This window comes from Nycticebus coucang, chromosome 2 (assembly GCF_027406575.1).
Source record: "Nycticebus coucang isolate mNycCou1 chromosome 2, mNycCou1.pri, whole genome shotgun sequence".
Lineage (NCBI taxonomy): Eukaryota > Metazoa > Chordata > Mammalia > Primates > Lorisidae > Nycticebus > Nycticebus coucang.
This window is the reverse complement of record NC_069781.1, coordinates 1,247,049-1,257,344: the sequence shown is the minus strand read 5'-3', so window position 1 is coordinate 1,257,344 and position 10,296 is coordinate 1,247,049. Positions and strand designations below refer to the sequence as shown.

The 10,296-nt window shown below is 50.3% G+C and overlaps 1 protein-coding gene across 3 annotated transcripts; it reads right to left on the bottom strand.

The window, feature by feature from the left end:
• Nucleotides 1–65: 65 nt before the first annotated feature.
• On the bottom strand, nt 66–4,308 carry EDF1 (endothelial differentiation related factor 1). Of its 3 annotated transcripts, none has more exons than XM_053557566.1 (5): nt 4,134–4,308; nt 1,784–1,835; nt 1,333–1,493; nt 871–964; nt 66–382 (listed from the first exon to the last, which is right to left on the bottom strand). In XM_053557566.1, the coding sequence occupies exons 1-5, from the start codon at nt 4,209–4,211 to the stop codon at nt 234–236; spliced, it is 534 nt and encodes a 177-aa protein (XP_053413541.1). In that variant the 5' UTR covers nt 4,212–4,308; the 3' UTR covers nt 66–233. The 3 variants fall into 3 exon arrangements, with proteins under 3 accessions (XP_053413541.1, XP_053413549.1, XP_053413560.1); XM_053557574.1 differs by having other exon boundaries at nt 66–337; nt 4,134–4,307; XM_053557585.1 differs by having other exon boundaries at nt 66–295; nt 4,134–4,303.
• Nucleotides 4,309–10,296: the final 5,988 nt, after the last annotated feature.

Genomic DNA, 10,296 nt, shown 5'->3' with positions numbered 1-10,296 from the left:
GCTTCTGATAATGCCTACAGGACAGACGCCTCTGGAAAGAGAAAAAAAAAGTCAGAAGCAAATAGTTTGCAAGGTTTTGTTTGTTTGACAGCAGGTGTGGGTTGGGGAGGGGCTCGGCAAGCCTGACCCCGTGTTCCGCTCAGCCGCACGAGGAGGCCCACGTAGGTACTGGTGGTCGAGGGGAACCAGCCAGACAAGATCAGCCGGAACGCACTGATTTCGAGGCTTTGTGTTCATTTTGCCCTGGGCCCCTTCTCGATAGGCTTTCCAATGTCCTTCCCCCGGAGCTTGAGGCCTGAAATGAGCCATCGGTCCACTGACCACAGCCATTCCCCCTCTGCAACATCAAGGGACAGGGCAGCGCCAGGGTGTCCATATCCAGCTGCCATTGAGGGGCATGAGGAGTCCACTCTTATCCTGAGCACCACCATCCCTCCCAGGGTTTTAAACTGAACACACCCAGTTTCACATCTAATTCTAGAAAGACGGCGAGTCTGATGATCTTAGATGGCAGGAAGTGAGCACCTTTCCCCAAAAACATGACAGGAGACTTTTGTCAGCAAAGCCTTCTGCCCTACACTAACACCACGGGACATGAGGGAGCAGGGTGTGGCACGTGGGCAGAGCAGCACATGCCACTGGCCCACTGTGCTCTCAGAGAAGGCAGCCAGCAGCATGGGGTAGAGGGAATCAACATGGAGTCCCTGCCCATGCTGCCTAGAACACAGCTCTCAGGCAGAATTCTAGCAGCTTCAGAGAACAGAGTGTCCCCAGGGCTGTCCCAGGTCTCCTGACCCCCGATCTGACCAGCCCCACCCAGGAGATAGGCGGTCACCCTGCCGAGATCCAAAAAAGGGCAGACAGACTTACCAATGGCTCTCTCGATTTTTCCCAGAACCTGGTTATTAGGGATAGCCCGTCCACTCTCATAGTCTGCGATCACTTGCGGCTTTTCATTGATTTTCTAAAGAGAAGATGTGCTTTATACACACCGGTTCAATAAGGACAAGCTGTGACACCAAAGTGAGACACCCCACTGGTGTCTGGAAGGGCAGCCACATTCCAGAGAGTGTGGGCCTGGCCACTGCCCCATCAGCCTGGACAGACAGAAGCTCTGGGGCCCACATGCATGTACAGCCATGTCTCATGCAAGAAGGTAGAGCTGGTCTGACCTAGCTTCCCAAGGCCTTGGGGATCTCTGGGGGATAAGAGCAAACCAAAGCCCTTAACGTCACTAGGTGTTAGAGCCAACCCTCTGCATGGTGGCTGAATACCAGCCACTGCCTTCCCACACCCACAGTCCTGGGAGAGGGAAGCACCATCATGCCTCACCGTGGCCAGGTCCTTCTGCGTGAGCCCCTTGCTCTGCCGGCCCTGCTGGATCACTTTGCCTACTTCCAGAGTCACCCTGTCATGGTGCAGCTCCTCTGTCTCTCGGTCCAGCTTGGCTGTGTTCTTGGTGATTGAATGCTGTTTGTTCTGGCCAGCAGCCCCTACAGTGAGGCAAGAGTAGAGAAGAAGAATGACTTCAGAATGGTAACCAGACCCAGAGGGCAGGCTCTACTACCTTGCCCCTAGGGACCCCAATTCTGCCCAAGATTTGGCTGTATAAGCATGGAGTTCCAGAGTTTTCTCTCAATTATGCAAAGTGGGCAGAAAGTTTCTGCTGTTCTTGAGCCAACCAGAGATGCTCTGGGATCCCGGATACTGGCTCTCGGGCTGGCATCAGCAGTGCCCAGTCACTGAGTCCTGATGTGTCCCCAGCGGAAACATAGGTACCTACATTTCTTGGAAGTCTCCACATCTTCTCCTCGTCTCTGAGCTGCTAAGATGGCCTAGAAAATTAGAAAACTTTTTTGATAAAAGTTAGCTTTGGCAAAAAAAAAAAAAGTTGGCTTTGGCAGTGTCTACCACATGTCTGCTTAGGCTGCCGTTAGCCAATCAGCACGTTGCTAATGATTAGTGGTTTTGAAGAGTTGATATACTATCCTGGGTTCCATAACCCAAGCTCGTCATATAAAACTCTACATTCGAATATCATGGAAACTCACAGTAAACTGCTGCTAGAAAGACAAAAGGGATCACTTCATTCACTGCTGAGGAATACAGGGTGACGGATTCTTCTTTTCCTTTTTTAGAGACAGAGTCTCACTGTGTTGCCCAGACTGGTCTTCAACTGCTGGCACCATACAATCCTCCCAAGTAATGGGAATTGCTGGCAAGCACTAATGGATTCTTTAAGAAATCATATTTAGGGCGGCGCCTGTGGCTCAGTGAGCGGGGCGCCGGCCCCATATACCGAGGGTGGCGGGTTCAAACCCAGCCCCGGCCATACTGCAACAACAACAACAACAAAATAGGTGGGCGGGCGGCGCCTGTGGCTCAAGGAGTAGGGCGCCAGTCCCATACGCTGGAGGTGGCAGGTTCAAACCTAGCCCTGGCCAAAAAAAAAAATAGCTGGGCGTTGTGGCGGGCGCCTGTAGTCCCAGCTACTCGGGAGGCTGAGGCAGGAGAATCGCCTAAGCCCAGGAGTTGGAGGTTGCTGTGAGCTGGGTGACGCCACGGCACTCTACCGAGGGCAATAAAGTGAAACTCTGTCTCTACAAAAAAAAAAAAGAAATCATATTTAAAATAGATTTGCTTCTGTGCTAGACTCTCCTGCAAATGCAGGAAAGAAAAGCAAGTGGTGGCCTTCCTCCCTCAATCTGGCTCCTAATAAAACAGAAATGACACATCTCATGGAAATCTGCATTCTCTCTGGAAACATTGCCAATAATAGTGATGCTGTCTGATCTATAGTCACTGAATTTTTTTTTTTTTTTGTGACAAAGTCTCCCTATGTCGCCCTCAGTAGAGTGCCGTAGCGTCACAGCTCACAGCAACCTCAAACTCCTGGGCTTAAGCAATTCTCTTGACTCAGCCTCCCAAGTAGCTGGGACTACAGGCACCCGCCACAATGCCCGGCTATTTTTTGGTTGTTGTTGTCATTGTTTAGCAGGCCTGTGCTAGACTCAAACCCACCAGCCTCAGTGTATGTGGCCAGCACCCTACTCACTGAGCTATGGGTGCCGAGCCTATAGTCACTCAATATTAATGTACTTCTTGATATTTCTAATGATTTTTTTTCTTTTGCAGTTTTGGCCGGGGCTTGATACTTCTGATAATTTAGAGAAATGATCTGTGAGACATATGGATGTAATATATTCAAAGACTTTCCACTCAGCTTTCTACAAAACTGTTCACATGACTCCCAGGTTGTGGGCACTAAGTTCCTTTGAACAGCAAGTGCATTTGGTTTTCACCATTCAATTGATAAGGGCAGATCAATACACGCTTGACACCAAGATCCCCAGGACCCCTGACCAGCACTTTGTGCCATTCTGAGAGTACAAATCAGGCAGGGGCAGTAACTAAACAGCCCTCCCCACATTACATCTGAGTCAGGACTGACCTAAGGGTGCATCAGCCACACTGCCAACTCCCTCTATGTGAGCATCACTCAGAGCCTGCCCTTCTACCCATACAACTGGGGGAAGCAGGATCCCTCTGCACACAGTCTCTAGACCATCCCAGACCAGGGACCAGGTACTCCCTGTCCCCAACTCCCCTCTGGTCACCCAGCTCTGTCTCCTCCTCGTCTCCCACTCTGTCTCTTACCTGCTATATGCCCACTGACAGCCCCCCAGTCAACTTCCTACCCCCTGTCCCTGCCTCTGAGTCCCATCTCCTGCCCTGTTCCTGTCCCTCCCTGTCCCATCCTGACCCCATCCTCCCTGGTCCCTGCCGCAGCCTCACTCTGTCACCTGTCCCATCTTCAAGCCCCATCTTTTGGCCTTCGTCCTCACACAGGTCCCCAAGCCCTGCTCCCGTCCCAATTCCCTGACCCTTGTCGCTGTCCGTCACCCGGCACCCCAACCCCGCGCGTTCCCTGCCCTCTCCTCCTCACAGGTCCCGCTCCTAACTCTACACCCAGTCCCCCCAGCCCTGCCTCAGTCACATGACGGGCCCCCACCCCGCCCCCTGCTCCGCCCCAGACCTTCGACCACAGTCCTCTCGCCCGTCCCCCAGCCTTGCCCCCAGCCCAGCCCAGCGACGCTCCGCCTGGCCCGGACGCTCCTCGGTGGGCGAGGCACCTGCTTGGACTTGGCCTGGGCGGCTGTGGGGCCCTTCTTACGCAGCACCGTCACGGTGTCCCAGTCACTCTCGGCCATGGCGCGGCGGGCGGGGGCGGCGGTCCGTCCGGCGGCTCCGCGGCAGCTGCTCAAGACCCGGCGCGGTGACGCTACGTCCCCTCGTTGCCTAACCGCTTCCGGCGCCTGTGCCGCGGTCCCGCCCCCAGCCCCCATTGGCCAGCGATCTGGGGGCGGGCACTTCCCGCGGCCTGGGGCCAATCTACGCCCGGCGTCTGAGGAACGTCTGGGACTCGCGCGGACGTCGCGCGAAGGGCCACGTCGAGCCCAGGCGGCTGGGAGAGTCGCGGCCGCTGGGGGGCGCCGCTGGCAGGGAGAGGTGCCCTGAGTAGGAGGGTGGCCGGGGGTTGCGGAGAAGACTGTTGGTGGGTAAGACCTGGGGGATATCGACAGAAAGCGGGATGCGGAGGAAAGAGAGCCCCGTGGGGGAGGGCGGCCTGGGGGTCCGCGGGAGAAGACGGGGTGCGGAGGGAAGAGCGCCCCATGGGGGAGCCTAGGCCGGTCGTCCTGGCCCCAGCGGGTCTGAGACCACGGGTGGTCTCCGGGCAAACCTAGGGGTTCTCTGCCTACTTTTCCGGGTGTGTGTCCCAGCCACGTGGGCGAAGCGCGTGGGAGCGGCAGCCTTTTGGCTTTCTTGCTTTTGAACTTGTTAGGTTCTGTTCTTCCGTTTATTTTGCCGCGCTGCGCTGAGTTCGAAGTTGTTTCTCTAGAGCTGTGCTCCTACGATGCAAAAAAGTTAGGGCCAGAGGCAGGTGCAGGTTTTGTGCCGGAAACATGGACAAGTTTGCAAAAGAATGCAAAACTGTGAAAATAAAATTAGTTACTAAAATGAATGTTTTTGCAGAATAGATTTAAATAATGTATGGAACATATACATTATTGTACAGTAATACTGTAGTTTACGGTTATTTCTCAATTTTTTATAATGAGAAAAGTAATTTTTTTTTGAGACAGAGTCTTACTGTGTTGCCCTCTACTGTAGAGTGGTGTTGCGTCATAGCTCACAGCAACCACAAACTCTTGAGCTTAAGCGATTCTCTTGCCTCAGCCTCCCAAGTATCTGAGACTACAAGCGCAGAAATTTTTAAATTTTTTCATTTAAAAAAAATGTTTTAGGGGGTGGTGCCTGTGGCTCAGTGAGTAGGACGCCGGCCCCATATACCGAAGGTGGTGGGTTCAAACCCAGCCCCGGCCAAACTGCAACAAAAAATAGCCGGGCATTGTGGCGGGTGCCTGTAATCCCAGCTACTCGGGAGGCTGAGGCAAGAGAATCGCCTAAGTCCAAAAAGCTGGAGGTTGCTGTGAGCTGTGACGTTACGGCACTCTACTGAGGGTGACAAATTAAGACTCTGTCTCTGAAAATAAATAAATAAATGAATGAATGAATAAATGTTTTAGGCTAAGGGCAGTGGCTCACACTTGTAATTCCAGCACCCTGAGAGGCTGAGGCCAGTGGATTGCTTAAACTCAGGAGTTCAAGACCACCCTGAGGGAGAGTGAGACCACGTCTCTTACTAAAAATAGAAAAACCAGCGGGATGTCCCTGGCAGGCCCCTGTAGTCCCAGCTACTCGGGAAGCTGAGGGAAAAGGATTTCTTGAGCTTAAGAGTTTGAGGTTGCTGTAAGCTATGATGCTACAACACTCAACCCAGAGCAACAAAGTGAGACTCTGTCTCAAAAATAAATAAATAAATAAATAAATAATTAATTAAAAATAAGACCGGCTCTATAATCCTAGAGCTCTGGGAGGCCAAGGCAAGCGGATTGCTTGAGCTTAGGAGTTCAAGACCAGCCTGAGCAAGACTGAGACCCCATCTCTACTAAAAAATGGAAAAACTGAGACTAAACAATCGCTTGACCCCAAGAACTTGAAGTTGCTGTGAGCTATAATGCCACCGTACTCTAATCAGGACTCCAGAATGAGAATGTGTCTTTAAAAAACAACAACAAAAAACACCACAATGGGCTGGGCATGGTGGCTCACACCTGTAATCCTAACACTCTGGGAGGCCAAGGTGAGTGGATAGCTTGAGCTCATGAGTTCGAGACCAGCCTGAGCAAAAGTGAAATCCCATCTCCTGAAACTAGAAAAACTGAGGCAAGAAGATCGCTTGAGCCCAAGAGTTGGAGATCGCGGTGAGCTATGACGCCAGGACACTCTACATAGCGCAACAGCTTAAGACTCCTGTCTCAAAAAAAAAAAACAAAAACTTTTCTTTGTTTTTTTTTTTTTTTTCAACTTGCTTAGTGCTTTATTGAACCAAGGTTTGAACAGATGATTCATCAGGGCCTTCAAGCACAGACTTTTCCCCCATCTTGAGATTCAGAATCCAGAGGCTGCTCAGTCCTTAATTAAGCTGCTTCTGTATTACTCTTGGGGTTTTTTGTGGGTTTTTTTGTTTTTTTTTTTTTAGAGACAGGGTCTCACTTGTTTCTCATGCTGGATTCAAAGGAGCCTCCTGCCTCAGTCTTTCTAATAGCTGTGACTACAGATGTGCAACTGGCTTAGTTATAATTTTTTTTTTTTTTTTTTGAGACAGAGTCTCACTCTGTTGCTTTCAGAATGCCATGGCATCATAACTCACAGCAACCTCAAACTCTTGGGCTCAAGTGATTCTCTTGCCTCATCCTCCCAAGTGGCTGGGACTACAGGCACCTGCCACAATGCCTGCCTATTTCTAGAGATGGGGTCTTGCTCTTGCTCAGGTTGGTCTTGAACCCACAAACTCAGGCAATCCACCCGCCTTGGTCTCCAAGAGTGCTAGGATTACAGGCATGAGCCACCATGCCCGGACCAGTTATAATTTTTTTTTAAACATATTGTCTGGCAGACTTAGCATCAAAGAGGATAAAAAAGGAAAAAGAGGGGTGGCGCCTGTGGCTCAGTCGGTAAGGCGCCGGCCCCGTATACCGAGGGTGGCGGGTTCAAACCCGGCCCCGGCTGAACTGCAACCAAAAAAAAAAAATAGCCGGGCGTTGTGGCGGGTGCCTGTAGTCCCAGCTACTCGGGAGGCTGAGGCAAGAGAATGGCTTAAGCCCAGGAGTTGGAGGTTGCTGTGAGCTGTGTGATGCCATGGCACTCTACCGAGGGCCATAGGCACTCACCACAACACCCAGCTAGTGTTTCTATTGTTTTTGTTTGTTTGTTTGTTTTGTAGAGACAGAGTCTCACTTTATGACCCTCAGTAGAGTGCCATGGCCTCACACAGCTCACAGCAACCTCCAACTCCTGGGCTTAAGCCATTCTCTTGCCTCAGCCTCCCAAGTAGCTGGGACTACAGGCGCCCACCACAACGCCCGGCTATTTTTTGGTTGCAGTTTGGCCGGGGCCGGGTTTGAACCCGCCACCCTCGGTATATGGGGCCAACGCCTTACTGACTGAGCCACAGGCGCCGCCCTAGTGTTTCTATTGTTAGTAGAGACAGTCTCACTCTTGCTCAGGCTGGTTGTGAACTCCTGAAGTCAAGCAGTCCACCCACCTCAGCCTCCCAGGTGTTGGAATTACAGGCATGAGCCACCATGCCTGGCCTTGATGCAGTTCTTTAATGTTTTGCTTACCATTTCTGACTGCATTTGCTTTGATTACCTCATAATTTTGCAGAAATTTTTTTTTTGAGACAGAGTCTCAACTCTGTTGTCCTCAGTAGAGTGCCTTGGCATCATAGCTCATGCAGCTTCAAATTCCCCTTGTGCTCAAGTGATCCTCTTGCCTCAGCCTCCCAAATAGCCAGGACTACAGGTGCCCACAACAATGGCTGGCAGCTTTTTTTTTTTTTTTTTTTTTTTTTTTTTGCAGTTTTGTGGCTCGGCCAGGTTGAAGCCACCACCTCTGGTATATGGGGCTGGCACCCTACCCACTGAGCCACAGGTACCACCCTTTGGGGTAGAGCCCTTATGGCCTAAGCACTTGTTGTTGTTGTTGTTGCAGTTTGACTGGGGCTAGGTTTGAACCCAGCACCCTTGGTATATGGGGCTGGTGCCCTACTCACTGAGCCACAGGCACCGCCCATGGCTGGCTGTTTTTTAGACACGGGGTCTCACCGTTGGTCAGGCGGTTTCAACCTCCTGACCTCAGGCGTCCACCGCCTGCAGCCTCCCAGAGTGCTAGGATTACAGGCATGAGCCATTGTAACGACCTTGCAGAATTGTTACACAGAAAGAAGGAAAGGATTTAGACATTTCTCTGGTGTGTTGTTTGATCAGTTTGGTGTTTGTATCCAGAATCTGGCTTGGGTAAAATGACGTTTTCAGGCTTCAAATGGATGAGCTCACTAGTCCTGCTACAAGTTTGTGCTCCACAAACACAAGAATTCCAATAAATGCAATCCCAAAAAGAAAATGACATAGATGGTATATTAAATTATATACAATGCATTATTGAATACATTCCTCAGAGGACACAACTTCATTCTACCCAGGCACTGGGGGAACTGAGTCCTCAACTGTTTTTCACACTGGTTGACTGGAGGAATTTTGCACAGACCCATCACTGGCTCACTGTATACAATCCCGATTCTCCTTCACACTCCACTGATATCCAATGCCAAGCGCTATGTAGGTTAAGTATTGGGCAGCCTAAGACTTCCTGCTCCAAGACAGCTGGCAGGGTGGGACTAGACTGCATGAAGGCATCCCATAAATCCTGATCAAATGCATCTCAACTTCAGTTCCTCTTAGTCACTCCGCTGGCACTGGAACCCATGGAGAGTTTGATAAAGGTGCAGTCTGCCTGGAAAGAGGCGGTGGTCTTACCATTTGACCCTCCAGTCCCACTACTAGGCATTTACCCAAATGAAAGCCATTTACCATGGTGACATTTGCACTTGAATGTTCACAGCATTTCAGTTGACAATCACAAAAGATGTAGAAACAACCCAAGTGCCCATCAACACATGAGTGGATTAATAAGCTGTGGTCTGTATATACTGTGGAATGCTACTCAGCCATAATAACCTGGAGGTTTTGCATCCTTTGTAACAACCTGGATGGATTTAGAGAACATTCTCCTAAGTATCAAACGATTGGAAAAACAAACATCACATGTACTCACTACCAATATGAAACTAGGAGATTAGCAATCACAGACCCACATAAGAGAAAAATCTCAATTAAATTCCAAAAAGGGGACGTGTGGGCATTCAGTAGCTTCCCACCCAGCGGGTACAATGCATGGATTTATGGCACACTCCCCGGGTGTAGGATACAACTACAACTTGATTTGATTTTTCTCCATCATATGTAAATTATATGACCTAATATTAATCTGAAATGAAAGAATAAGAAATATACAAAGTTGGGGAAAAAAGAGGCAGTGGTCTTAACAGATGGCAGTTCACAGATCCTGCTTGGCAAATGTAACCAACACTTGACCTTATGGACCCACTGGGAGGCCTCTCCCCCTGCTGTGTGGAGGACACCTGTGCCCGCTTCGTGGCATGCCAGCTCTGATTACCATCAGCTGGGAGAGGGGATATCTAGATCTAACTGTCCTCAGTAGGTGTCAACTGGGACAGCCATCATCCTGTGGGGCCCTCAGTCAGGAGCCCACACAGATGCCTGCTACCTGTCCTTGGCACTCCCTACCACAAAACATGGCTGGTACAGATGTCTCTGTTAGGCCACCTTCACCCACTCGGTGTCACCTGTGCACTCTTCATCCTGGCTCTGGGTTTCTTCCTATTATTCATTCCAGGCGCAGAAAGGAGAGCAACCTTGGAGGTGACACCAAAGCAGCTGATGTGGAGAGGCAGAGTTGGGAGGTCCAGGGCACGAGTCCTCACTCACCAGAGATGCCCACCACTGTTGTATTGATGCATCCTCTGTCTACATTGTTGAAGATAAGTCTATCAGAGTTACTCATTTGTCTTTACGGGCAGAGAAAAGACAGTTCCAAAGCCTTATGGAAAACGAGGACAACGACAAATGTCTATTCACTTCTCTGACATCATCTCCTTTCTATCCTTAATAATTTTTCTTAGAAATTTTTAGTACTGTCCGTAGTAAATAAATGGTTTCAACTTTCATTTGATTGAAAATGTCTCTTATCTAGCCGGGCGTTGTGGCGGGCGCCTGTAGTCCCAGCTACTCGGGAGGCTGAGGCAAGAGA